This window comes from Peromyscus californicus, unplaced genomic scaffold (genome assembly GCF_007827085.1).
Source record: "Peromyscus californicus insignis strain IS unplaced genomic scaffold, ASM782708v3 Scaffold_11__1_contigs__length_118956290, whole genome shotgun sequence".
Lineage (NCBI taxonomy): Eukaryota > Metazoa > Chordata > Mammalia > Rodentia > Cricetidae > Peromyscus > Peromyscus californicus.
The window spans coordinates 104,756,086-104,783,114 of record NW_026294402.1 but is presented as its reverse complement, the minus strand read 5'-3'; the positions used below and the strand labels follow the sequence as shown (position 1 = coordinate 104,783,114).

The 27,029-nt window shown below is 46.9% G+C and overlaps 2 protein-coding genes across 10 annotated transcripts in view; both read right to left on the bottom strand.

Moving 5' to 3' along the window:
* The window catches only part of Setd2 (SET domain containing 2, histone lysine methyltransferase), a 109,508-nt gene extending 109,153 nt beyond the window's left edge, over positions 1-355 (bottom strand). Inside the window, exon 1 of one of the 2 annotated variants that reach the window (XM_052721912.1) lies at positions 152-355. In XM_052721912.1, the coding sequence (XP_052577872.1) occupies positions 152-222 (71 nt within the window). In that variant the 5' untranslated portion in view covers positions 223-355. The remainder of the gene's footprint in view (positions 1-151) is intronic. The other variant, XM_052721895.1, reaches the window with a different exon arrangement.
* The window catches only part of Kif9 (kinesin family member 9), a 65,177-nt gene continuing 38,294 nt past the window's right edge, over positions 147-27,029 (bottom strand). For 6 of the 8 annotated variants that reach the window (XM_052721956.1, XM_052721964.1, XM_052721936.1 and 3 more), the window contains 11 exons: positions 26,738-26,806; positions 26,173-26,277; positions 24,692-24,747; positions 23,747-23,837; positions 22,684-22,817; positions 20,356-20,550; positions 16,632-16,846; positions 12,842-13,018; positions 12,435-12,550; positions 10,556-10,660; positions 5,878-6,204 (listed from right to left, as the gene is read on the bottom strand). In XM_052721956.1, coding sequence (XP_052577916.1) covers positions 6,154-6,204; positions 10,556-10,660; positions 12,435-12,550; positions 12,842-13,018; positions 16,632-16,846; positions 20,356-20,550; positions 22,684-22,817; positions 23,747-23,837; positions 24,692-24,747; positions 26,173-26,277; positions 26,738-26,806 — 1,314 coding nt within the window. In that variant the 3' untranslated portion in view covers positions 5,878-6,153. Of the gene's footprint in view, positions 6,205-10,555; positions 10,661-12,434; positions 12,551-12,841; positions 13,019-16,631; positions 16,847-20,355; positions 20,551-22,683; positions 22,818-23,746; positions 23,838-24,691; positions 24,748-26,172; positions 26,278-26,737; positions 26,807-27,029 lie in introns of those variants that run through there. The other 2 variants (XM_052721922.1, XM_052721974.1) reach the window with 2 other exon arrangements.

Below are 27,029 nucleotides of genomic sequence, written 5' to 3'. Positions count from 1 at the left end.
TGGCCTGAAGTGGCTGCGCCCGGCCTGCTCCCCACCACGACGGCGCGAAGCCGCCCAGGGCCCGTTACTCCGCGCGCCGCCACCGGTGAGGACGCGCCGCCCTCGGCTGAAGCGACCAACGGCAGCGGGAGGCCGCGGACCTGAGACTTACTCAGGGGTCGGGTGCTCGGGATCGTAGAAATCCCCCATCTTCGGTGGCGGCTGCGACGGCAGCTGCTTCATGAGGAGCAGCTGGAGGCGGCGACGCTAGCCCCCTCCCCGCGGCAGGCCGAGGCGGGGGAGGGGACCGGAGGGGAGGAGGCCGCTGGTCCGATCGCGGCGGCGGCAGGGGCGGCCCGCGTCGCTGGCTGGCTGGCTCGCCCGCTCACTCCCTCCCTCCCTCCGGCAACCGCCCGCCGCTCTCTCCCTCACACACTCCGGGAGCACCGCGCACCCCGCCCGCCCTGCAGCCTCGCAGGCCCAGCCCCTTAAAGAGACACGCACAGGCAGCCCACCGGCCGCCAGTCGGCGCGCCAGCCCCAGCCCGCCGACCCTGGCAGGGGCGGGTGCAACCCGCGGGCCGGGCCGGGCCTAGCCTGCGGCTTCCCGGAACAATAAGGCCCAGGGCTGAGTGTTGTAGGCGGGTCCCGGAGCTGCAGGGCCGACGTCGGGGAAGCCGGCCGAGGCCCTCGGAGCCCTCCACCACCCGAAGCCCGGGAGCCCTCGGAGAGCCCGGCCTCCAGGCTGCGAGGTAGCGCAGCTGCCGCTCTCGCCCCTGTATTTCTTCTCCCTTGCCTCTTCATCCCGCTCTCAACGCGAACCGAAGCCAAGCTAAGCTGGGGACGCTTCTCGGGCCGGGCTTCTCGGATACGCCCTCCTCCTGCCAGCCTCCCGCCTGGTCTGCTCCCGCCGCCCCCACCACCGTGTCCCGCCACCTCCTACCTTCCTCTTCTCCGCAGTATTCTGCCCACACCCCCAAAGTCTGAAAGGCTATGTTTGTTCTTAAGGCCTCGGAGGCAGTGCCTGGGGAAAAGGTTATTAATTACCTTCTTGCAAAAAAGAAAAACAAAAAAAGAAAGTTAGATAACGTGAAACTACGAGCTTCTTGTTTCTGGAAGGAGAAGCAGGAATGCGCAGGAAACTATTAGCTAAACGACGCTGAATGTATAGCAGTTGCTTATCACGAAACTGGCAGTTAATAGAGAGTTCAAGTCTTTGTGGAATATTTTAGCCACTAATTTTTTAATTGGATTTACCAATAAATTGAAATATGATCTAACAGAAATCCTTCACTGGCTAACTTTGCCATGTTGTTGATGTTGTTTAGACAGGGTCTTCTATAGTTTAGACTTTCCTTGAACACTTGAATGTACACCCTCTTGAGTGCTGGGATTCTAGCTTTTAAAATGTATTTTTAAAATTGTGTATGTATGGTGTGTGTTGAGGCACACACATGCACATGTGTGGAGACCAGAGGACAAGGTTAGCGAGTCCATTCTCTCCTCCCACGGTGTGGGTCCCAGGGATGTAACTTACTCATAAGTCTAGGCAGCAAGTGTTTTTATTGACTGAGTCATCTCACAGGCTCCTAAAATGTTTTTTTTTTTAACTTGTATGTAGACTAGCAGTATCTATTTTCTTTCTATCATTTCATGTAGAGGTTAATTTTTTTTTCCTGGTAACTTTAGGCATATCATGGAGGTTCAAGGTCCACCAAACTCTCTAGGTTTCAATCTCCCACAGCCATTTTGTTTTGCTTTGGTTCTTGAGTTTTCACTTGTGGCACTGGAACTTGCTGCGTACCCTAGGCTCACCTTAAACTCAGAATCCTTCTGCCCCAGCCTCCCTGATGATGGGATCCCTGGTGCCAGACCGCACACCTGCTGCTGCAGAGGAAAGTTTAAATGTGAACAGATTCACTGATCAAAGAGGAAAGGAGGTGCTTGTGAAACCCTGAGCTTCCTCTTTTTCTTGACTTCTTTGTATGTTTTTTTTTTGAGACAGGGTTTTGTGCATCCCAGCTGGCCTTGACCTCTGTGTGTAGCCAATGATGACTTGAATTTCTCATTCTTCTGCATCTACCACTCAGTGCTGAGATTACAGGCATGAATCACCACAACCAGTTTATATGGTGCTTGGGATTGAACTCCAGGCTTGCTGAATACTAGACTAACACTCCACCAACTGAGAAACATCCCCAGTCCATGAAACCCTAAACTTTAACAGATGTCAACACATTTTAGGTTATTACAGTCCAATGAATAACTTCTGGCACTATGAAACCAATACCAGGTAATTTCTAGCCATATGACACTGAGCATGGCTATTTCTCTGGTTTCTACTGCCTTGTGTATACAATAGGAGTGTATCTACCACACAGATAATATTGTGAACCTGTTTGTACAATGCCTCTCATTAAACAGTAAGGTATCTCTAAGGCTTTTTTTTTTTAAGACAGATTCAATATGTATCCCAGGTTTGCCTTGAGCTTAAAGTCCCCCTGCCTCAGCCTCTCTGTGCCACCACGCCCAACTCTTAAATTTTGAATAGATTTGGAATGCTTTGCCTTAAATGCCACACAAGCCATTGGCAGCCACATTGGCATTAGAATAGGCTATTTTAGGTGGAAACTATAAGTTGAGAGGAACCTAAAATGAGGTGTGCCAGTTTCCTTAAAAACAAAGTAAGCAGTTCTTTAGCAGGGGACAGAAGAGCAGTACTTGCCAGGGTGATGGTAACATTAGTCGGGTTAGAACCCAGTGGAGTAAAAGCATGTCAAACCATGGGGGTCAGTGGAAATTGTAAGGCCCATGGCTCTTTGATTCAAACTTTTCAGGCAGCATCTTTGAGACAGTATTCAGGATTCTCTGGTGTCTGGTTTGCTGTGCACATCTCAGGTTGGCCTCAGCCTCCAAGTACTAGGATTACAAGTATGTACCACCACACACAGTTTAAATTCAAAGAAAATGCAGCCTTGGAATACATCCTGGTAGAGAGCAGGGGCATCAAGGTCATCCTCAGCTACAGAGATTGGGGCCAGCCTGTGCTATATTAGACCCTGATTTGGATATCTTTTTTTTCTTTTCAGCCCAGACTTGCCTTAAAATTCCCTATCCTCCTACCTCAGGTTCCATATTTGCTGTGATTGGCTTCCTGACCAAAGCAGTAAATACTTTTTAGCTTATTGGATACTTTTCCTTTTTTTAAAAGACTGGGTCTCACTTTGTAGACCAGGCAGGCCTTAAACTCAGAGATACACCTGCTTCTGCTTCCTGAGTGCTAGGATTAAAGGCATGAGCTACCATCCCCTGTAATCCCATGCTTTTAAACCAAAAGCCCTCCAATGTGTTTAAAGGAAAAAAGTCGGGGTTGGGGATTTAAGTCCGTGGTAGAGTACTTGCCTAGCAAGCACAAGGCCCTGGGTTCGGTCCTCAGCTCGGGGGTGGGGGTGGGGAGTCCCCAATCCCCAACATGAACCCTGTTCCCACTCCTAGAGTGCTGAGTACCATAAAAAACTTGAGAATTGCTTCTAGCATCTCCCATTGGCCCAGACCACATCCATCCCAGCAGACCTCAGGGTGGCTACTAGTTGCCCCTAAAGTTAGGGTCTTATGAAAAAGGAAAGAAAGCCAAAGCGTCATCCCACACAGGTATGTCCTAGGGTTTGGTGAAGAGCTGGGAAAACATTTAGAATAGGGCAGCACCAGTTGATCCTGAGCACGTTCTCCAAAACTGTTTTCCCTCCCAGTGCTGCAAATTGAACCCAGTGCCTCGTATGTGCTCGGTGTCCTAGTTAGCTTTGTCAACTTGACTTAGCCTAGAGTCACCCGAGAGGAAAAGCCTCAGTTGAGGAATTGACTAGCTGAGATTGGTCTGTGGGGAATTATCTTATAAATGGAGGATGGCCTCCTCGCCCACTGTGGGCAGCACATACCTAGGTGGCTGGTCTGGGGCTATATAAGGAAGCTAGCATAATTTCTGCTCTGATTTTCCTACATGATGGATTGTGTCCTGGAAGTATAAGCCATTTCCTCCCCTAGGTTGCTTCTGGTCCAAATGTTTTATCACAGCAACAGAGTGAAACTAGAACACTAAGCAGCCCCTACCACTGAACTATAGCCACAGCCAATATAAAGACTTTGAGCTAATATATCGACTAATATACAAATGAATATATACTGACTGATGCAACACATGTGTCAAGTAATTAAATGTGTTCTAAGACATCACTGGGTGGTACTTTCTTCCCAAATGGCATATTTTTCCTATGCACCCAGGCCAGAGTTCTGACCCAAACGGGAACCTGACTAAGGCTCTGGGAAGACAAAAGGTCATTCTATGTGAGTCTAGCGTTGAACTGGAATTGAGTGGGAGGCTACTTCCTACCCACTTCTTTCCTACCTCTCTACCTAATCCTTCCCCCAGATAATGATTGTCTCTCACGAACAGGAAGGCCACTGTTTAGGATATGTTGGGTGGCCAGCAAACTCTCAGGATCCTCTTGGCTCTGCCCCCAGTGCTGAGATTGACATGCGTGCAGCCATGCTTTTTATGCATATATAGGGAATTCAAACTTGGGTCCTCATGCTTGCAAGAGCAAGCACTCTTCCTCACTTAGCCATGTCCTCTGTCACAGCTCATGCCGTCCTCGTATCCCAGGGCCTGAAGTTACCTCTGAGGTGTGATCTGGAATATTTTCTCTCACTGCTTCCCTTGACAGGGCTTCCACAGAATTCCACTGTAGGCTCTATCATCCTGGGCATTCAAGGATATCAGATGGAGGACTGCTGTCCTACCATGTTCAAGGTCAAAGCCTTGGCCCACAATATCAGGAAGAAAGATTGCATGGAAGTTCCAAAAACATCTCACTCAGCAGAGACTGTGTTTCTCAGCCCCAAGGTGCACTGGTCAGCTGGGAAGCCCCCAGAGGGCCTGTGTTTGTCCTGAGCGAAACAGGAGCTCTTTCCCTATGGTACCATCCCCAAGGACACAAGCCCCAGAGCCTGAGGACTTGACTTAGGAGTAGTTTCCTCTTCCCTGCTCAACCCTGCTGGGGTGATCCCTGTTCCTGTCCAGGGTGACCTAGTCACCTTCACTTGTTCTTATCTGTAGTCACACACCGAGAAAGAGAAGGAAGGAGGCAAGTCAGAGAAGCTGCAACACCTATTCCACGTGTGCTTGGCTGGAAAGGTGTAGGATCTAAGGTCAGGCAATCCTGGGCACAGGAACCCAGTTCTGCCTCTCCCTTTTGTAGGTCACTTAACTGTTACCTGATCCTCTCCTGGTTGCCAAGGGAAAAGGATGGGTTGAGAGAATTTAAGTATTTTCACACCAAGCTCATCTCAGGATGACCACTGAAGAGAGGGAAGAGGTTGCCAGGAGCCTAGATTACTGCTTTGATTTCCAACTAAGGCTCAAGTGGCTTTTAGTTTTTGTTTGTTTGAGGGGGGTTCATATAGTCCAAACTGACCTTGAACTAGATATGTAGCTGAAGATGACTCTGAACTACTGATCCTCCTGTCACCGCAACCCAAGTGCTGGGACTACAGGCCTGTCCTGCCATGCCTAGCTACAATATTAGCCATTCTTTTTCTTTTTGGTGGTGTTGGAAGAGTTTCATGAATGCTAGGCAAGTATTATACTACTGAGCTACACTCCCAGTCCTCCTCCCATCCCATGTATGTGTCTGGGGTGTGTGTGTGTGTGTGTGTGTGTGTGTGTGAGAAAGAGAGAGAGAGAGAGAGAGAGAGAGAGAGAGAGAGAGAGAGAGAGAGTTGCTAGGGACCGAATCTCAGGTGTAATGCTTGCTAGGCAAACACTAGGACTAAGTTTTAGCCACAACCTGTACATAATGAAGATGTCCTTTCAGACAGGAAATACAAGTTTTTGGAATAATACTTAAAGTCCAAACTAGAAAGTAATTTTATCTTGATTTTACATTTGGTCGCAAATTAAAACCGAAAGTATTCTGTGGAGACAAGCAAGGGTGTCCTTTGGAGGATGTTCATCCTAGCAGGCAGGCAGGCAGGCAGGTAGGCAGGCAGGCAGGCAATTGTATGTTCTCTGGGTTTGGTCCCAGCTTGCAGCAGAGTGAGTGGCTGGAGCTCTGAGCACGTGGTTTAGCAGCTTCCTTAGGACATATTAGAGTTGCTGGTCTTCAAGCTATTGAGGAGACTATTTTCTGTGTGACTGTTGGATGCCCACCATGGTTTTCATATAACTGTGCTGGAAGAAAAGAATAAAGAAAGGGGAACTTGATCAGGAAGTATGGTCTTAGCAAGGACTCACAAGCTATGCCAGTCACATTCAATTCATCATTTCTTCCTGCAAACATCACAGTCTAGAGACAAAAACTCTCTGGATGCACAGCAAATTCTATTAGAAATAACATTGCATTCAAACACTTTCTTCTTTCAATCTATGGAAAGTGTGTAAAGCTGTTTTGAAATAGCCTGGCGGTTATGTTTAAAAGGAGACATGCGCCGGGCGGTGGTGGCGCACGCCTTTAATCCCAGCACTCGGGAGGCAGAGCCAGGCAGATCTCTGTGAGTTCGAGGCCAGCCTGGACTACCAAGTGAGTTCCAGGAAAGGCGCAAAGCTACACAGAGAAACCCTGTCTCGAAAAACCAAAAAAAAAAAAAAAAAGGAGACATGCACTGGGCATAGTGATGCATACCTTTAAATCTCAGCACTTAGGAGGCAGAGGCAGGTGGATCTCTGTGAGCTCTGGTCTACATAGTGAGTTCCAGGACAGCAGAGCTACATAGTAAGACCCTGTCTTGAAAAAGAAAAAAGAAAAAGGCATGCATGTTTCAATGGCCTATTTAAAATCTGACAGAGGCCAGGTGGTAGTGGCACACACCTTTAATCCCAGCATGCGGCAGGCAGAGACGGGCAGATCTCTGTGAGTTTGAGACCAGCTTGGGCTACAGAGTGAGTTCCAGGAAAGGCGCCAAAACTACACAGAGAAACCCTGTCTGGAAAAAAATAATCTGACAGGGAATGGACTCAAAAAGGAAAAGATCTTATAGTTTGGATATTAAAGTATCCCTCAACAGTGTCCTGTATTTGAAAGCTTAGTTGTAGTAGAATATTATTTTAAGGTGTGTTACTTTTGTTTATGTTGCATTTGTTTAACTATGTGATGCTGTGTACTGTACCTGAGTAAAATACCTGATGGTCTAATAAAGAACTGGCCAATAGCAAGGCAGGAGAAAGGATGGGGAGGCTGGCAAGCAGAGAGAATAAATAAAAGGAGAAATCTAGCAGCCAGAAAAGGAGGAGGACTCTAGTGGCCAGCCATCCAGCTACACAGCAAGCCACGGAGTAAGAGTAAGATTTACAGAAGTAAGGGAAAAGCCCAGAGGGAAAAGGTAGATGGGATAATTTAAGTTAAGGAAAGCTGGCTACAAACTAAGCCAAGCTAAGGCCGGGCATTTATAAGTAACAATAAGCCTCCATCTGTGTGTGAATTTACTTGGGAGTTGGGTGGCTGGCCCCTAAAAAAGTAAAAAACAACACTTAATCTCCACTGGTAGATCCAATCATTGAGTCATTGAGAGGTCATTGTGAGGGCTCTGACCTGATAAATGGATCTATCCACCAATGGCTTCATAACCTGATAAAATTATTGGAAGGCTGTGGGACACAAGAGTTGGGGCCTGGTTGGAGGGTGTAGGTCAATGGGGGTGTGCCCTGAAAGGTAGAGCATGTCCCTGGTCTAGTCCTGTTCTGCTTGAGCACCTTGAGACAAGCAGCTCTCCACATGCTCTTCTGATGCCATCTTGTTCTGATTTACCACAAGCCCATAACAACGGAACCAAGCATGATCAGAAACTGAGGCAAAATAAACCTTTCTTCTTTGTTTCTGTTTTTGTTTGTTTCTAGACAGACTCAAAACCCAGGCTTGCCTTGAACCACCCTTGCAAATAAGGGTGACTTGGAACTCCTGATGCTCAAGAGGCCTTTGTCACCAGCTTTGCTTAATCCTTCCTGCTCTGAAGCTCGCTCTCTCAGGTATTTGTCACAGCAACAGGAACCTAACACTGGAGACCTCTTTAGATCTGGGCCCATTACTGCTGCAGGCCCGCCCTCTGGGTTTTTTTGTTTTGTTTTGTTTTGTTTTTCAGACAGGGTTTCTCTGTGAAGCAGTCTTGCTGTCCTGGAACCCACTCTGTAGACCAGGCTGGCCTCAAACAGAGATCCACCCACCTCAGTCTCCCAAGTGCTGGGATTAAAGGCGTGCACCACCACCACCGCCCAGCTACCTTTCTTTTTTAATTTAAATTCCGTCCTTTTACTACACTGTTAGGCTCCTTGAGAGCAGGTAGAAAAGGCTGTTGTCAAAGCAGGGGGCAGGAAGGAAGCAAATGTTAAAGCTAGCTTGGAATATGGAAAAGGACTGGAGCCCCAAGGTACGAGACTGAACCTGCAATGGCAGCACTAAGCTGGAATTCTTTTTCTTTCTTGACATAGGGTCTCAATATAGCTCAATATGGCCTTGAACTCAAGATACTCCCACATCAGCTCCCAAAATGCTGAGGTTACAGGATTTGACATAATCCCTGGACTTTTTCCTCTCTGTGGTCCTTGGTATTGAACCCAGGGCCTTACACAGGCTAGGCGGATGCTCTGTTTCTGAGCTACATCTCTAGCATTCAAGCTGGAATTCTTGAAGGGATAAATGGCCCTAGGTTGATAATACTCTATGGTAACTACAAAAAGCAAATGCAGACAGTGTAGTGATGAAAGCCTAAAATCCCAACATTTAGGAGACAGCAGGGGTTCAAGGCCACCCTCTGCTGCATAAATAGTTCAAGGCAGGCCTGAACTGCATGAAACCTTGTTTCAAAGAAAAAAAACAAAACAAAAAAAACTCCGTGATGGCTCATGCCATTAATCCCAGCACTTGGGAGGCAGAGGCAGGTGGATCTCTGAGTTCAAGGCCAGCCTGAACTACAGATAGACTTCTAGGGTTACACAGACCTTGTCTCAAAAAAAAAAAAAAAAAAAAAAATCCAGCAGGATATGATGCTGAATCTCTGCAATCTCAGCACAGGGGAGGTTGAGGCAGGAGTATTAGGAGTTCAAGGTCAAGTTCAAGGTCATCCTCAGCTTCATAGTGAATTTGAAGCCAGCCTAAGCTAAATGAGATGGTGTCTTTTTTTTTTTTTTTTTTTTTTAAAGACAGGGTCTCACTATATAGCTTTTGCCTGGAACTCATTGTGTAGACCATACTGCTGACCTCAAACTCTAGAGATTCTCCTGCCTCTGTCTCCTAAGGAGAGGAGACCCTGTCTTAAGAATCAAAACAGCCGGGGGTGGGGGGGGGTGGGGTGGGGGGGGGGGTGGTGGTGGTGGTGGTGGTGGTGGTGCATGCCTTTAATCCCAGAACTCCAGAGGCAGAGCCAGGCGGATCTCTGTGAGTTCGAGGCCAGCCTGGTCTACAGAGCGAGATCCAGGACAGGCACCAAAACTACACAGAGAAACCCTGTCTTGAAAAAAAACAAAAACAAAAACAAAAAAAAGGAATCAAAACAACAACCTTTACCCACCCATCCTCACAAACCAAAAAACAAGTATATACCCTTGCAGGAAGAAAATAATTTCAATTTATGTGTTTTGCAGTCCTTAAGTCTAATCAAATATGAGCTTGTAACTTAAAATATATATTTTGGACTAGAGAGATAGCTCAGTGGTTAAGGGCACTGGCTGCTCTTACCAAAGGCCTGGGTTATATCTCAACTATCTCCAGTTCTGGGGAGTCCTATCCTACACCCTCTTCTGGCCTCTGCAGGCACCAAACATCCAAATGGTACACAGACATACATACCAGCCAAACACCCATACACAAAATATATTTTTAAATGCAAGTATGCAAACACACATATACACACTAGATAGTCTCACAGTGAAGGAGAGTAAGAAAAATAGGAAACAGTGCTGAGTACGGTGGCACACACCTGTAATCTCATCTCTTAGAAAGTCCATGTAAGAGGATCAGGAGTTCAAGGTTATCCCTGGCTACTTAGCAAGTTTGAGACCAGCCTGGGAAACATGACTGCCTGTCTCAAACAAACCAAACAAATAACAAAACCACCTGAGCACAATGGGATGCACAGATTCAGGACCTTGGTAGATGGAGACTCTGGAGAGTCACAGGCTCTACCTGTGGCTTACCATGTCTAGTTTCTCCTTGGCTACATATGGTCATCTGTCCTCTGCCATTTATGCAGGATGGCCCCCTTGGACAGGCCCTTTTCCACAGACAGTGGTCTCAGAGGATTTCTTTCCTAGACTGTCATGGGCTGTGAGCCACCGTACATGGCTAAGTTAGCGTTTACCAGCCATGTCCAGACCTGGCCATGATCTATGTGATTCTCCTTCTCTGACTTCCAAAGTCAAGCCTTGTTTCAGTCTAGAGCCAGCAGAAGACGCTTATAGACTAAGAGTGACACTCAATCTTCCTGGGTTGGTACCATCACCCCACCCACCCCGTTGGGTTGGTGATTCTGGGTGTCCTAGTAATAAAGTCTTTGGGGCCCCCAGCCTCACACACATGAATGTCCCAAGTTACCTTTTGTTCTGTCTTGACTTTGGCATTGTAGAAGGAGATGGAATCAGGACCCTCAGGCAGTACAGTCTGCTGCAGCTGGCTGAACCTGTCCTGGTCATCTTCTCCCTGGGAAAGGCCCAACCCAGCACAATATCTCAGCCTGGCATCACCAGGATGAACCCTGGCAAGGCCTCTGCTGAGCAACAGAACAGTCCCTTGCTGGGTTTGCAAACCCACTGAGAGCATCTGTAGCACACATGCCTGTCAGGGTCCTCACAGATCCCTCTGTAAAGGCCACCTAGGCACTGCGAAAGTTGGCAGTAATAAAAGGTATTCCTTTGTCATCTCTCTCTTTGTGGTGGTTTGAAAGAAAATGGCCCCCAAAGGGAACGACACTATTAGGAGGTGTGGTCTTGTTGGAGTAGATGTGTCCTTGGATGGAGGAAGTGTGTCACTGTGAGGGTGGGTGCCTCTTAGGCTCAAGCTACAGGGAGTGAGACAGTTCACTTCCTGTTGTCTGCAGATTGAACTGTAGAACTCTCAGCTCCTTCTCTAGCACCACGTCTGCCTGTATGCCACCATATCCTGCCACGAGGATAATGGACTAAACCTCTGAAACTATAAGCAGCCCAATTAGCTGTTTTTCTTTATAAAGTTGCCATGGTCATAATGTCTCTTCACAGCAATAGAAACCCCAACTAAAACTCTGTCTCTCAAGATTTATTTATATATGTATATGGGTGCTTTCCTCTGCATGTACATCTATGCATACCAGAAGGAAGAACTGGAATTCATGGGACTATAGTTACAGATGGTTGTGAGCCACCATGTAAATTGAACTCAGGACCTCAAGAAGAACAGCCAGTGCTCTGAACCACAGAGCCATCTCTCCAGCTCCTACATATCTCTCTTTAAAATTTGTGCTGGTTGGTTTTTGTCTACTTGACACAAACCTAGACATGTCTGGGAAGAAAGACTCTCACTTAAGGGATTTCTTCTATAGGCTGGCCTTTTTTTCCCCTCTGGGCATTTTTTTTTCTTATTAACAATTGATGTAGGAGGGACTAACCCATTGGAGGCAATGCCACCCCTGGGAAGGTGGTCCTGGGTTTAAAAGAAAGCAGACTGAGGAGCTAGGGAGATGGCTCAGTGGTTAGGGCATTGGCTGCTCTTCCAGAGGACCCAGATTCAACTCTCATCATTTACAACTGTATAAACTCCAATTCCATGGGAACTAGTACTTTCTTCTGAACTCTGAGCACCAGGCTCACAGGTAGTGCACATATATACATGCAGGCAAAACACTCATACACATACATTTTTTTTAAAGGGCAAAAGGGGGTGGGGAGAAAGGCTGAGCAAGCCATGGGGAGCAAGCTGTTATACACCATTCCTCCATGGTCTCTGCACATAGTTTCTGCTTCAGTTCCTATCTTCAGTTCCTGCCCTGACTTCCCTTCATGATGTAGCTTACACCTACAACTGTGAGCTGAAATAAACCTCTCCTTCCCTCAAAGTTGCTTTGGAAACCAAAGATAGGATTTTTTTAATTTATGTGTTTTTGTCTGTGCTACTATATGCCACATGTGTGCTATTGCCTGCAAAGGCCACGAGAGGGCATTGGAACTGGAGCTGCAGTTACAGATAGTTGTGAGCTGCCTGATGTGGGAGCTGAGAACCAAACTCAGGTCCTCCAGAAGAGTAGCAAGTCATCTTAATTGCTGAGCCATCTCTCTAGCTCTGTTTTTCACTTTTCAATAATTGAGGAACTTACACTTGCCTCCCTACCTGGGCACTGGCAGCATTAGACATCAATCCATGGAAGAGGAAGAATTACCCACATTACTGCTACTGTCCCTGTGATCAACTCTCACCACCCTCTCACCCTTGGGCTGCTCACCAGGGACACAATCCTGTTGACAGGCACCATGCCTGGCCGGATACTGCTGCCCAGCTTCAGTGCTACCTGAACATCCTCTGGGATAACGAAGGACTCATTGTACCAGATGTCAAATTCTGCAAGAGTCAGAGAGATAGCACTGTGAGGTATGAGGGAGCCTGTGCGGAAGCAGGCAAGGGCTAGTGCAGGCTCATCTCATCTCTACTTACTTCCTGCTCCAGCAGCTCCCCTCTTCTCACCTCCCATCTCCAGCCTTCACAGCCCTGGAAACCCCACTTCTGAAGCCCCTGACAAAGCCCTGGCTCTGCAGTGAGCTGGTCAGAGAGCACTTCCAGAACTGGTCCTTGGCCTTGCCCTGAGGCCTCTCTCGACCTCAAGGAGCCTGCCAACCTTCCCAGGTGGAATACCCATGAGCAGGCGATGGCGACACTGATCCACCAGGCGTTGGCAGTACTGGATCTCAGCTCTGAGGTCTCTCAGTTCTTGGTACTCATTTCGGTATTGCTTCTTCAGGTCTTTAAGCTTCAGAATCAGTAGGAATTCCTCCTCATCGATGATCATCAGGCCTTTGTTCTCATACTCACCTGTAGGGTGATGGGCGAGGTCAGGGAATGAGGCAGTAGTCATTCTGGGTAGGGGAAGGATGGTGTTCCAAAAAGAAGACAATGCTAAGCCAGGCAGTGGTGGCGTACGCCTTTAATCCCAGCACTCAGGAGGCAGAGGCAGGCAGATCTCTGTGAGTTGGAGGCAAGCCTGGTCTACAGATCGAGATCCAGGACAGCCAGGGCTGTTGTTACACAGAGAAACCCTGTCTCGAAAAAACAAACAAACAAACAAAAAACCCAACTCTTTCTTCCAGAGATGGGCACATGCCTATAATTATAGCTGAGGCAGACAAGCCTTCAAAGTTACCTGTCTCAAAAAAAAAAAAAAAAGATCCTTATTTCACCATGATCTTACTCTGTGGAGATGTCCACTTTCACTGAGTTTAGAGATATAGACCAACCATCCTAGTTCAGTGGAAGGCTGAGGTGGGGGGGATCTCAAGTTCAAGGCCTATGATAAGACCTTGTCACAAAAGGCTGTAGAGATGGCTCAGTGGTTAAGTGTGCTTACTGTTCTTGCAAAGGACCCAATTGTGTTTCCCAGCACCCACACCAGATGGCTCAAAACTGCCTGTAATTCCAGTTCCAGGGAAAATAACACCCCTTGGCTCTGCAGGCACCTGCACTCATGACACCTACACACAGACACACACACACATTTTTCAAAAAATATAAAGGGTAAATCTCATGTCACAGTGCATGAATCCCTTTAAATATGTAAATTTATCATCAGGGTCTGTAATTTTGTTTTGTTTTGAGACAGGGTTTCACTGTGCAGCCCTGCCTGTCCTAGAACTCACTCTATAGATCAAGCTGACCTTGAACTCACAGAGATCTACCTGCCACTGCCTCCTGAGTGCTGGGATTAAAGGCGTGTGCACCGCTGCCTGGCAGGGTCTGTATTTTTTTTTTTTTTTGGTTTTTCGAGACAGGGTTTCTCTGTGTAGCTTTGCGCCTTTTCCTGGAACTCACTCGGTAGCCCAGGCTGGCCTCGAACTCACAGAGATCCGCCTGGCTCTGCCTCCCGAGTGCTGGGATTAAAGGCGTGCGCCACCACCGCCCGGCCAGGGTCTGTATTTTTAAAGAACGTGTAGGCACAGGCCAAACAAGTGTTTGCGGGTCCTGTGAGGTCTTCCGCTGTCCCCTCCCTGGGGTTTCTGGGCAGGAGTGTGTCTGGAGCTGCCACCTCTGCTTCCTTAGTTTCCACTTTGCCCTCTACAATAGCAGGTCATAGTTGGTCTGAAGGGTATGAGCAGAATAGGTCCAGGAATCTGGAAATAAAGTTACCTCTGAGAGTGAAATGACCCAACGGACCTGCAGGGAAAAACCAAGTGACATCTGGAAGTCACCCATGAAAGCTGGCCTGGAACAGGATTCTGATTTATTGAGGAGAGGCCCTGTGATATGCCCTGACTGCCAGGAAAGTGAATAACAATGTGGTTGCCAGACTCCCTTTATTTTTCATTTTTTATTTTATTTTATTTTATTTATTAAAACTAACTTTTAAGGGGCTGGGGAGATAGCTCAGTGGTTAAGAGCACTGGCTGCTCTTCCAGAGGACCCAGGTTCAATTCCCATCACCCACATGGCAGCTCGCAACTGTCTATAACTCCAGTTCCAGGAGATCTGACACCCTCACACAAATGCACATAAAATAAATTTAAATAAATTATTTTTAAAAAAATAACTTTTAAGTTAAAAAATTACATTGTGTGTCTGTCTGTGTGTCTGTGTGCACCACAGTGCACAGATGGGGGTCAGAGGACAACTTGCAGGAGTCAGTTCTCTCCATTTACTATGTGAGTTCCAGGGATCACACTCAGGTTGTCAGTATTGATGGTTACTAATCTTACCTAAAGAGCCATTTCTTTTTCTTTTTAATTTTTTTTATTCATGTATATGTATCTGTCTGCATGTGAATGCCACATGTCAGATCCCTGAGCTGGAATCACAGGCAATTGTGAGCTGCCTGGTGTGCAGGCTGGGAACAGAGCTGTATCCTCTGGGAGACCAGCAAGAGCTCCTAACCACGAGCCATCTCCCCAGGCCCCAATGAGCCATTTCAACAGCTTTTAAAATTTAATTTAATTTTTTAGCCAGGGGCTCATTATACAGCTCTGGCTGGCCTGAACTTCTGGTGATACTCCTGCTTCTCACAACAATGCATCCCCATGCCTAACTGAACCCCCTTTTCAGAGTCAGGGTGGTCACTTATTAAAATGCAGGCTGACTCTGCCCTTGACTGGCTGTCACAATCAGTCCTCTGCACACTCACACTGGACTGTTCCTGGCCCACAATATAGGTGTCCACTATGTGTAACACTGTGAGCACTGTCCCCATGCAGGATTCTTGCTCACTCCCTGCCCTAGAGAACAAGCCTGCCAGGCTAGCACAGGTGTCAGGAGTTGAGTAGAAGGAATGGTTTCACTGATATCAGGCCACTTGGCCTTCTGGCACCCTCATTCTCATTTCTTGAGGTCCCCAGCAGTACCCCTACCACAACCAAACCACCATCGGCAAAAGGAGAGCAGACCAGGACTAAGTGACCATGAACGGGTCACCAACTACCCACCTCCTGAGGAGATTTCTTCAGGACTGTAAAAATACAAAAGCATAATGGTCCATATTCAAAGGTGCCTTCAATCAGCTTAGGTCCAGCTGTGGATGAAAAGGTGACCCTGGGCCCCTGCCAACACCTGCGGCTAGTCTAGAGTAAGTAATTATTAGCTGCCAAAATTGTCCAATGACCTACAGACATGATGGGTTTACACTCCCAAAAAAGCTTTACAATAAACAGAAGGTAAAATGTAAATATAAATCCATGCATGTCTTTGTTAAGAAATTAAGAGACATAAGTGGCTGATGATGTGTAGTACCCTCCAGGACTGAGCTCAGGTGAGCACTATGAGTTCAAGGCCAGAGAGTTCCAGGACATCCAGAGCTACATACAGAGACCCTGTCTCAAAACAAAACAAAACCAACCAACCAACAACAACAACAAAAAAAATGTACCCTTCTGATTACTCAGCCAGTAAGGAAAGTGGGGAGGGACCTGTATTCAGGGCTATTAAAAACTTTGTGCGGGAGGCAGACAGGTAGAAGCCTGGTCTACAGAGTGAGTTACAGGACAGCTAGGGCTACATAGAGAGAAACCCTGTCTCTAAAAAGAAAAACCCAACTTTCTTTGCACCCCTGTAGTACACCCTGCCATTTTTATTTCTGTCAATGGTACCCATCTTTACAAGGTTATAAAATGAATTGTCTTGCTTTCTCTACTGTGCCTCCGGTGTTCATTAGGAGTGTGTGGGGCTTTGTTCCTGCAGGGCCAAGGGCCAGTTTCTCCATGAGCAACAGCACATGTCAGGGGGAAGACTCAGCTGTTAGCTCTGAAATAATGCAGTAAGCAGATACACTGACAAAGGTAGCTGGCAGGAAGGGCTGCCTAGAGCCTACTAGATGACATAGGTCTGTACCCTAAAGCTCTCTATGGGCCCCTCCCATCTTGGTCCTTCAGTGTCCAAGGCTGCCACACTTAACAACTTGGTAACTCTGAGCCCCACATCGCCCCGGCCATCTTCCCTTCACATCTACCTTGCTTCTCCCGTAGTGACTTCTGGAAATTCAGTGAGTCTTTGGTCACATCGATCTCCCGCTTGATGGCATTGATGCGCTGGGTGGTCTCGCTGGCCCTTTTCCTTCGTTCATTCAAGATGGATTTGTTTTCTTTGAAGATGCGGTTGATCTCACTACCTCGTTCATTCTTAAACTCTTCAAAGGCCACAGGCTTCGAGGGTGGGGTGCTGGGTCTGGCAACAGAGGGAGAGGTCAAAGAGGAAAAAGAACGGAACTGCTGTCTTGGAGACACAAGGTACTTCATCTTTCTTCCCTGTGACTTCCCAGGGCAGAGGGTAGAGATCCTAGGCATTGTTTATGTCAGATGGAAGTTAGTCTGTAGGAATCAATGCCCCATCTTTGTTCCAAGGACCCATGCCCACTGCAGAAATTGAGGAAAGGAAAGAAACTGAAAACAAAATCACTGTCACCTATCTGGATCCAGAGTCTGTTGAATCTCTTGAGATTTCTTTGATAGATTTTTAAATGGCTGAAGCCACACAAAATATATGATCTTTTCTTTTTCTCACAGAGGCATTATTTCAGGGTATTAAATTTTCTCTGAGAGGACCTCAGGGTCTGGCTAAGAGGACTTATTCTGTAAGTATGAGTACCTGAGTTCATATCGCCATGTTATAGAGCAATTCCCTCCAGGAGGAAGAAAGCAAGCTGTCTTTGTTACTGTTCTATTGCTGTGAAGAGACACCACGACCACAGCAACTCTTATAAAGGAAATTGGGGGCTTGCTTATAGTTTCAGAGGCTTCATCCATTATCATCATGGCAGGGGAAGCATGGTCGCAGACACAGCAGCATGGTGCTGGAGAAACAGCTGAGAGCCACATCCTGATCTGCAGGCAGAGTGAGACTCTGGGCCCAGCATGGGCTTTTGAAACTTCAAAGCCCAGGGCTGGAGAGATGGTTCAGCGGTTAAGAGCACTGGGTTCAATTCCCAACATGGCAGTTCACAACTGTCTATAACTCCAGTTCCAGGGGATCTGGCATCCTCATACAGACATACATGCAGGCAAAACACCAATGCACATAAAATAAAAATAAATAAATTTAAAAACAAAACAGCTAGACAGTGGTGGCACATGCCTTTAATCCCAGCACTCAGGAGGCAGAGGCAGGCGGATCTCACTGGGTTCCAGACCAGCCTGGTTTACAAAGTGAGTTCGAGGACAGCTGTAACATAGAGAAACCCTGTCTCCAAAAACAAAAACAAAACAAACAAAAAAAGTCAAACAAAAAAAGCCAGGCTGTGGTGGCACATGCCTTTCATCCCAGTACTTGGGAGGCAGAGGCATGAGAATCTCTGAGTTCAAGGCCAGCCTGGTCTACAGAGTGAGTTCCAGGACAGCCAGGGCTATACAGAGAAACCCTGTCTTTAAAAACCAAACAATAGGGGCTGGAGAGATGGCTCAGAGGTTAAGAGCACTGGCTGTTCTTCCAGAGGTCATGAGTTCAATTCCCAGCAACCACATGGTGGCTCACAACCATCCATAATGAGATCTGGCGCCCTCTTCTGACCTGCAGGTGTATATGCAGACAGAACACTGTATACATAATAAATAAATCTTTAAAAAAAAAAAACCCAACAATAAATAAATAAAATAAAGAAACCTCAAAGTTCATGCCTAGTGGCAAACTTCTTCCAACAAAGTTCTCCTAATCCTTCTAATCCTATCAAAGAGTTTCACTCCCTGGTGACCCCTGGTGACTAAGCATTCAAACATAGGAGCCTATGAGGGCCATTCTTAGTCAAACCAGCACAGAAGCCCATGAGACTCAGAAAGTAAACAACTCATAACTCTCAGGAAGTTCCTGAAACTAACATGATTTACCAGACCCCCTTTCCCAAGGTTATAGAAACAGTAAACTGCTAGTGGGAGGGGGTGTCCTCTGACTTGTCCAGCTGCCTACAAGTCACACAGAGTTCCAGGGGTATAGCTTTTATGAGTCATCACCAAGGCTGGGGTAGACTTTTTGGTGATGCAGATGCCTTTAAGTCACCCATGCTCTGATAAGAAACCCCAACAGAGTCCCTGGTTCGCTAACTTGGACTTTGGAGGCACTGTTAGTTTGTTCTGTCACTGGTTCATGTCTCCTGAGGAAAAGTCACATACAATAATGCAGAACCCACATAAGAAGTCAAGCATCATGTCTATACCTCCAGCACTAGGGGCAAAAACAGACAGATCTGCAAGGGTGCCGATCAGCCAGTTTAGCTGAAACAGCAAGCTTCCAGTTTAGTGAGAGACTATGTCTTGAGGTTTATGACAAAGAGTAAGAGGGAAAGACACTAGATGTGCTGCTCAGGACGGGGGTGTACGCCCACACACTCATGTGCACGCACCATACATACCCCCATGCACGAAATTCTCTGAGAACCACAGTTAACGTGATACAACTGTTGGCACGGAAGGATGTGGACTGATATTGGCAAGTTATTTGAACTGCATTTTTAAAAAGACAACACAAGATGGAAACAAATATAATAGCCGACAACAGAAACTAGAGGGCTCTCAGTGTATGGGCATTCACTGTGCAACTCTTGAACTTCTCTGAATGTTCTGAAATGTACATAGGCTCAGAAGAGGGTCTTCATGCACGTGCTTGTACAAACCAGAGGCAGGGATAATAATTCATTCAATGCCCTTTATCTAATACCAACTATTGAAAGTGTTTACTTAAAAAAAAAAAAAACTTTTCCCATTCATGATGTGGTGAACATGTTTTTTTCATGTCCCCCCTTCTATTTCCTCAGCCTGGATCCTAAAATTTGACCCCACTCCCCTGTCGTCCACCAGTGAATAGGGATATGGACAAGAGATCAGAAAACAGCAGGTGTCGCCCAGGCCTTCCACACTGCTTGAGACAGTGTCTCTTCGTTCTTTTTCTACAGCAAATGCCACGCTAGCTGTCCTGAGAGCTTCCCCGTTTCTGCCTCCATCTCACTGTAGAGATGAGGACTAACAGGTACTGCTGCTAGACACCCGGCTTTGCATGGGTTCTGGGGACCCCAGGTCATCACAGTTGCATGGCAAGCACCTTTACCCACCGATCCCCAGCTCCAGTGGTTCACTTTCAAAGCCAAGGTCATATGTATCCCAGGTCTCTAACTCTTTGTAGCCAAGGGTCACCTTAAATTCCTAATCCTCCTGCCTCTGCCTCCCAAGTGCTAGGATTACAGATATACGCTCCCATGCTGGGCTTCTAGAATGTATTACTTATGTAAAAGACATATCATTTTAAAATAATTGATGTGTGGAAGTTCTAAAATGATGTTTGTGTGTGCACACACACGCACCACACACACGCACACACGCACGCACGCACGCACACACATGCACACCATAGCATGTGTGTAGAGGTCAGAGGACAACTGACAACGGGGAATTGGTTCTCTCACGTGTGTCCTGGGGATTGAACTCAGGTTGTCAGAATTGGTAGCAAGTGCCTTTACTGGCTGAGCTATTTTCCCAGCCCCTAAAATGATTCTTCCTTGTGTATCTTGGAAGACTGAGGCTGGATCATTTTGCATGCATATATGTTACCACATTTCTTCCTTTGGGACTTTCTCTGTTTCCCCTGTTTATTTCTCTTCTGCTGCAGGCACCATTTACCTAACATGTGGGGCTCACACTCTGGTTTGGTGTGCTCTGATCTGGTGGAAGATCTCCCTGTCTTTAGATGGTTACCTGAGCGGGCGTGAGTCTTCCTTTGAAGAGTCCGAGGGAAGGGGCTCAATGCTGGACGTTTCCCTGTCTCGTGAAAGCATGTCTTTGACATCCCCATCTCTGGAAGATGGGATCAGCTGAGTCTTGGAGATGGAAACCACATCCAAGTCCTTGCCACTCACAGGGCTGCTGGCACCCTCCTTTCTTGCTGAGGAGCTGAAAAAAAGTCAGGGAAACACCAAGGCCCAGACATTGGCAAAGACCCTGAGACGGGACCCTGCTGAAGCCCTACTAAACCAAGCAACCCGCCACATTTAGCTTGCTTGCTTATTTTATTTATGTATCATTTACATATTTGTTTATTTGAGACAAGGTCTTACTATGTAGCTCTGGCTGGCCTAGAACTCACAGGCTTCTGCCTGCCTCTGCCTCCTAAGCGCTGGAATTAAGGAGTGCACCACTATACCTGGCAGCTGGCAGCTCCCATCTCTTTAAAAAACATTTGTGTACGTATGTGGGCACGTGAATGAGAGCAGTGCCCTGTGAGGTCAGAGATGTCAACTGTCCCTGCAGATGGAGTTACTGGCCCCTGTGAGCCATCGGACATGGGTTGGGTACTGAGCTCAGGTCCTCCCAAGTATCAAAGCCAGGGCTTTGTGCCTGCCAGGCAAGCACCTACCAGAAGAGCTACATCCCCATGGCTCTTCCTCATTCCTTCCTTCTGTCTTTTCTTCCTTTGTCTGTTCCCCCTTCTTTCTGTTTCCCTCGCCCTTTCCTTCCTTTTCTGCAGAGAAGGGAGGGTGGTTGTACCATGTACCCCGTGAGGCCTCAAATTCACAAGCTTTTTTTTTTTTTTTTACTTTATTATTACCATGTGTGAGGGAGTCCATGACTTGGAGAAGATGTCAGAGGATAACTTTGTGTAATTTGTTCTTCTACATCTATGTGAGTTCCACAGATGGAACTTGGGTCCTCAGGCTTATAAGCACCTTTATCTGTGGAGCCATCTCAACGGCCCTGAATCCACAATTTTATGGCCTCTGCCTCCTAGGTGCTGGGGTTACAGGCATGGCTAACACATTCAGCCCCCTTTCTTCTCAGGTGTTGCTGAGAGGACCAGCCTCCATGTGAAGTTATGTGCAAAGACTGCAGATCATTAGCTCTGATGCTATCGTTATTAATATCATTATTCCCATTTTAGGGATACAAAAATAGGTACAGATCAGTTCACCTGCCTCACACAAGGAAGTCTCTTAAGGGTAAGAAACACAGAAAAAGGAGATGAGCCCAGTTCTCAACTCTAAAACCTGTACTCTGCTACTGCTACCCAGAGTGACCTGGGCAGCAGACTAGGGAAAATGCTTTCCCCTACTTGCACTTAAAAAATGAGTCTTCACTCGGGAGGCAGAGCCAGGCGGATCTCTGTGAGTTCGAGGCCAGCCTGGACTACCAAGTGAGTTCCAGGAAAGGCGCAAAGCTACACAGAGAAACCCTGTCTCGAAAAACCAAAAAAAAAAAAAAGAGTCTTAGCTGGGTGGGATGAGACATATCTGTAATGTAAGCTTTTGGGGACATGAGGCAGGAGGATCATCATGAGTCTGGGAGCAGCCATCCTTGGCTACACTGTGAGACACTTTCTCCCCCCACCCCCCAAGCACAATAATAAACTGAGTCTCACCTAAAAGATGAGTTGAGGATTTAGATGGCTTGGGGGAATCTCAAGAGGGATACCTGTGGGAAGTATCACACAAGTACCAGCGGGCATAGTGGTGCCCTGGTACTGGCAGGGCTCTTCCCTGAAACCCTACTACTCAACAGCTGACATAACAATGGGAAGTTACTCAGTGAAATGGCAACATTGGTTCCTCTGGGGGTGCTATGAGAAAGAGTGGGAACACTCAGGGTATGGCCCTGATCTGAACCCCACAGATTTCCCAGCATTGGCAGTAGTGAGCATTAGCAGTTAAGATGCCATGAGATGTTCTGTTAATCTGTAAAAAGTTACTTAGATATATTTTATGTGAATTATCAGAGTGACTTTGTTTTTAATCATGTAAGGGAGATGTAAAACATGATTTTACCTGTATTCATCATAATCATTTACTTGAAAAATAGAATGTAATCTCGTTATGATCCCTGTATTTCCCAAAAGATGTTATTGGGGTATATAAAGTGTATATATATAGAGAGAGAATGAAAGAAAAACTGAGCAGAATAAAGAAGGAAACTACCAAAAAAAAAAAAAAAAGATGCCATGGGAGAGGGAGAGGCCATGTTGTGCCCTCTCTCCAACAAGGAGCCTAGGTGCTAGGCTAGGTTCTTTGCTAGGAGGCAAAACAGATCTCTCACCTGAACTGATCTTTCAGTGTCTTCTTGGACCTGAGTTTCTTTCCAGGTTTGATAGAAAAAGGAGCAACCCCAAGTCCAAAGCTTTGTCCATCAGGTTCACCTACTAGGTGACCTTCAGCATCCATAAGCCCTGCCTGGATAGAGAGGTCAGGACAAGGGGCATGGGTTATATTAGAGGTTTGAGCCTCTCAGGAATGCAAGTGCTCATGGCCCAAAACTTTGGGTGAGCATGTTCTCCACACACACTCAGATTTGGCTGCTGCTGCCAGCTTCAGGCTATCCTTGAACTCTAGAAAATTAATGTCTACTTTCCTTTGTTGTTGTTGTTTTGTTTTTTTGAGACAGGGTTTTTCTGTGTTGTAGCTCTGGCTGTCTTGGAACTTGCTCTGTAGACCAGATCTGTAGATCAGATCTCAAACTCAAAGAAATCTGCCTGCTTCTGCCTCCTGAGTAAAGGTGTGTGCCACCACCACCCAATACTCTCTAAAGATCTTAAGACTTAGTTCCAACCTAGTTCCAAGCATTGGTCATATATATTATTAGCCATATGTCTAATTTATGGACATCATTCTCAATGCAAAAGTGGTATACTGTTGTTTTTTTTTTTTCTTCCTGTGTATGTTTGTATGTGGGTGTGGAAACCAGAGGTCAACCTTGAGTGTTATTCCTCAGGAACAGTTTACTGCTGTGTCTCTCATTGGCCTGGAACTCACAAACTATGCCAGGCCGGCTGGCCAGCAAGCCCCAGGGATCTGTCTGTCTACACCTTTCCAGAGCTTGCACTACAAGGATGCACCACCATACCCAGCTTTAAATGGGTTCTGGGAATTGAACTGAAGGCCTCATGTTTGTGCAACAACCACTTTACTGACTGAGCTTTCTCTCCAGCTCCTAAAGCGGTTTACTTTTGTACAGGGCACTCCATGTTCATTCATCCTGGTGTTATCTTGATCTAAGAACTCTTAGCTCAGGTTTGATGCATGACACTTGCAGTTTCTGTAAAAGTTGACCAAAGATAGAAAGTCTGAGGTGAGTGCTGTTAGCAAGAGGCAACCGTGCTTACCTTCTGGACAGCAGAAATAGTTGCAAAGTCATTCTTGTCTATGAGAGTGTACTTCCTGCGCAAGGCAGACTCCACTTCCTGTTCCTGTTGGCTTGGGAGAGAGAGTGAGATAACACTTGTAATGGGGGCCATGCTAAGTCCACTGGGCTAAGGTGCAATATTAGATTAAAAGTTGGTTAGGTAAAGCCCTGGTGATGGAGCCACAGCCTCATCATAAGTCAAAAGACAATGCAGACCAAAGGGCCCATCCTTTTCTTTTTTTTTGGTTTTTCGAGACAGGATTTCTCTGTGTAGTTTTGTGCCTTTCCTGAATCTCACTCTGTAGACCAGGCTGGCCTCAAACTCACAAAGATCCACCTGCCTCTGCCTCCTGAGTGCTGGGATTAAAGGCATGCGCCATCACCGCCCGGCCGGAGGGCCCATCCTTTTCACAGTGTACACATTCCCCCATCGTCAGGTCTCCAAACCTACAGAGCCACATTACATGCCAGTGCATCAGCTTTAAGACAACATTTAATAACCTGTAAACCTGCATGAGGACTGTGCCGTCGCCTAGGTTCTAACAGGACCCTTGGAGTCAAATGACCAGTCTGATACCAACTAGCATGAGCTTCTCAGGCAATGGGTCTGCACCCAAATAAACTGTAAGTGCTCCTTGAAGTAAAGGACAGGGAAGATCCACAAGGCCCAGCTCTGGGCACACTCACAGCTGGTACTCCGGAGAGTCCTGCCCAATTAATGAACTCAGAAAACATCCACCAGGGACCTGGGCACACCCTAAACAGTCATATCTGGTTCCTCACATAGCACAGAGTGCTCTTCATACACAAACACACACGCACACACTTACTAGGAGTGTTTTCTTGAAGGCAAGTGCCTAGGCCATAGAAAATGAAGATGGAAGTGTGAAAAAGAAAGAGATGGGGCTAGTAGGGTGAGACTTACCTCAGAACCACCCTAAACTGGTTGAACACCTCCTGGATCTGTCTTAGATTGATTATCTGGCAGGAAGAGAACAAAGCCGAGTTTAGACAATGGAACCTAGGAGCTAGGCTGTGTCTAAGCAGAGAAGTCAGGAGCCCTTGGCTGACTCTGGACCATCCCATTCTGAGAATGAGAGAAGTGCAGAAGGCTCTCAGCGGACACTGGAGAGAAGGCTCAGCAGTTAAGAGCATATACTTCTCTTACGGTGGACACACTTGGTTCCCAGTGCCCACATCAGACATCTGACAACTCTTTAGCTCCAGTTCCAGGGGATATGATACCCTCTTTCGGCCTCTACAGGTACTGCATGAAAGTATTCAAACCCACACTCAGATACACATATATACACATAATAAGTAAAAGTAAAATAATATCTTTTTTAAAACCTCTCAGCAAAGTATTAATAACACTTCCAAGAGCAGAGAGAGATACACTTGGTTAATAGTTTGTTGTTGTTGTTTGTCCATCTGTCTGTTTTGATACAGGGTCTCATATATCCAAGGCTATCCTGGAACTTGTTGTATACCTGAAAATGTCCCTGAAGTTCTGATCCTCCTGCCTCCACCTGCCAAGTGCTGGGATTCTAGGCATGTTCCACTAGGCCCTGTGTATGTGATGCTGGGGATGCAAACCCAAGACTTCCTGCACAATAGGCAAGCACTCTGTCAACCGAGTCACATCCCTAGTCCCTGATTAATAGCTTTAAAATTGTGTATTCATTGAGCCTTTATTAAAAACTATTTTTTAAGTTTTTAAAGATTTTTTAAAATTTTTTTATGTGTATGAGTGCTTTGCCTTCATGAATATGTATGCCTGATGCTCTCAAAGACCAGAAGAGGACATCAGGTCCCCTGGAACTGGAGTTACAGACTGCCATGAGAGGGACAGCAGCCCATGTAGTTCCCTGGTGAAAGGTTTTATGGCTACACTGTAAAAAACAAGATACATCCCCCTTCTCTAGCTCTTCTTGTGTGCCTGCTGTTCTCTCCTTTTATATTCCAAGAGTGGGCTCTGGGGGGCGGGTTTCCTTTAACGACAATCAACCTGACCACCATCCTTTATCAGCTGCATGCCACCAGGCACAGCCACACTTATCTCAAGGGGCAACTTAGCCAACCTCAGCCTGTGTTTCCTTTGCTGCACAGATGAGGCTACTCAACATTCAGCCCAGGTCACTCAGCTGGAGGAACCTGGGATTCCGTCAAGGCAGCTTTGCTTCAAGACCTGCATCTGTGCCCGGGAGATAGACCGCCTTTGGTATAAGACTCTGTTCCAGCCCACTGCACGTTGTATATAGCTCCACAGGTATAACATGTTTGTAACCCTAAACATGGAAGCTAGGGGCAACACCAGTTCCCATCGACTGCACCCATTCCATATATGGCAGTCCTCAGGAAGTCCAAGCTAGCTGAGCATGGTGGTCCCACAGCAGAACAACTTACATCGATCTCGTCCAGTGTCCCCTCCAGGTACCTCCGCACTTGGGAGTTGATTTCAGCAATCTGGATCTCATCCATGGGGTCATAATTCACGAGAGTGCGGTTGGACTTGAGGGATGAAGAACATGTGCTACATAAGCAACAAGAACCTGAGCCCAAGCAGGAGCAGCAAAGGCCATTCTGAGAGCCAAAGTATGGGGCTGGGAGAGTATCTGATGCCTATGCTGGCTGGCTGTTTTACCGGCAGGGAAGGCCTGAAAACAGGCCAGATGCATGGGTCAGAGAGACAATGGGGAAGGGGACTGTACATGAAGCCTGCTGCTCCAAACCAGAAGTCTCAGTAAACCACAAGGTAGGGAGATGCTGGCTCTGCCTTGAGGACCATCAGAATCATGACCATAAGCCCAGGTAGGCCACTGGAGGACTCCACTTGCCCTGCCATGCCTATTGCTGATCCTTCCCTGCTACCTAACCCATCCTACAGCCCCTGGCCTTAACCCACTATGCTGTTTGCCCCTGGTCTCTGCTCCCAGCAGCTTTCCCTTCTCCCCCATATCCAGTCCCTTACCAGGCTATCATGGATGGCCAGTTCCTGCTTAAGCAATGCCAGTTCCTTCTCCAAGTTCTTGACCATTCTCTGCCAGGGAAATATAAGAAGTAGGGAAGATGGTCATCAGAAAAACTACCTGGCTTCTTCGCACCAAATGCTCAAGCTCAATTTCTTTTTCTTTTTTGTTTGTTTGTTTGTTTTTGGAGACAGGGTTTCTCTGTGTAGCTTTGGAGCCTGTCCTGAAACTCACTCTGTAGACCAGGCTGGCCTCAAACTCACAGAGATCCACCTGCCTCTGTCTCCAGAGTGC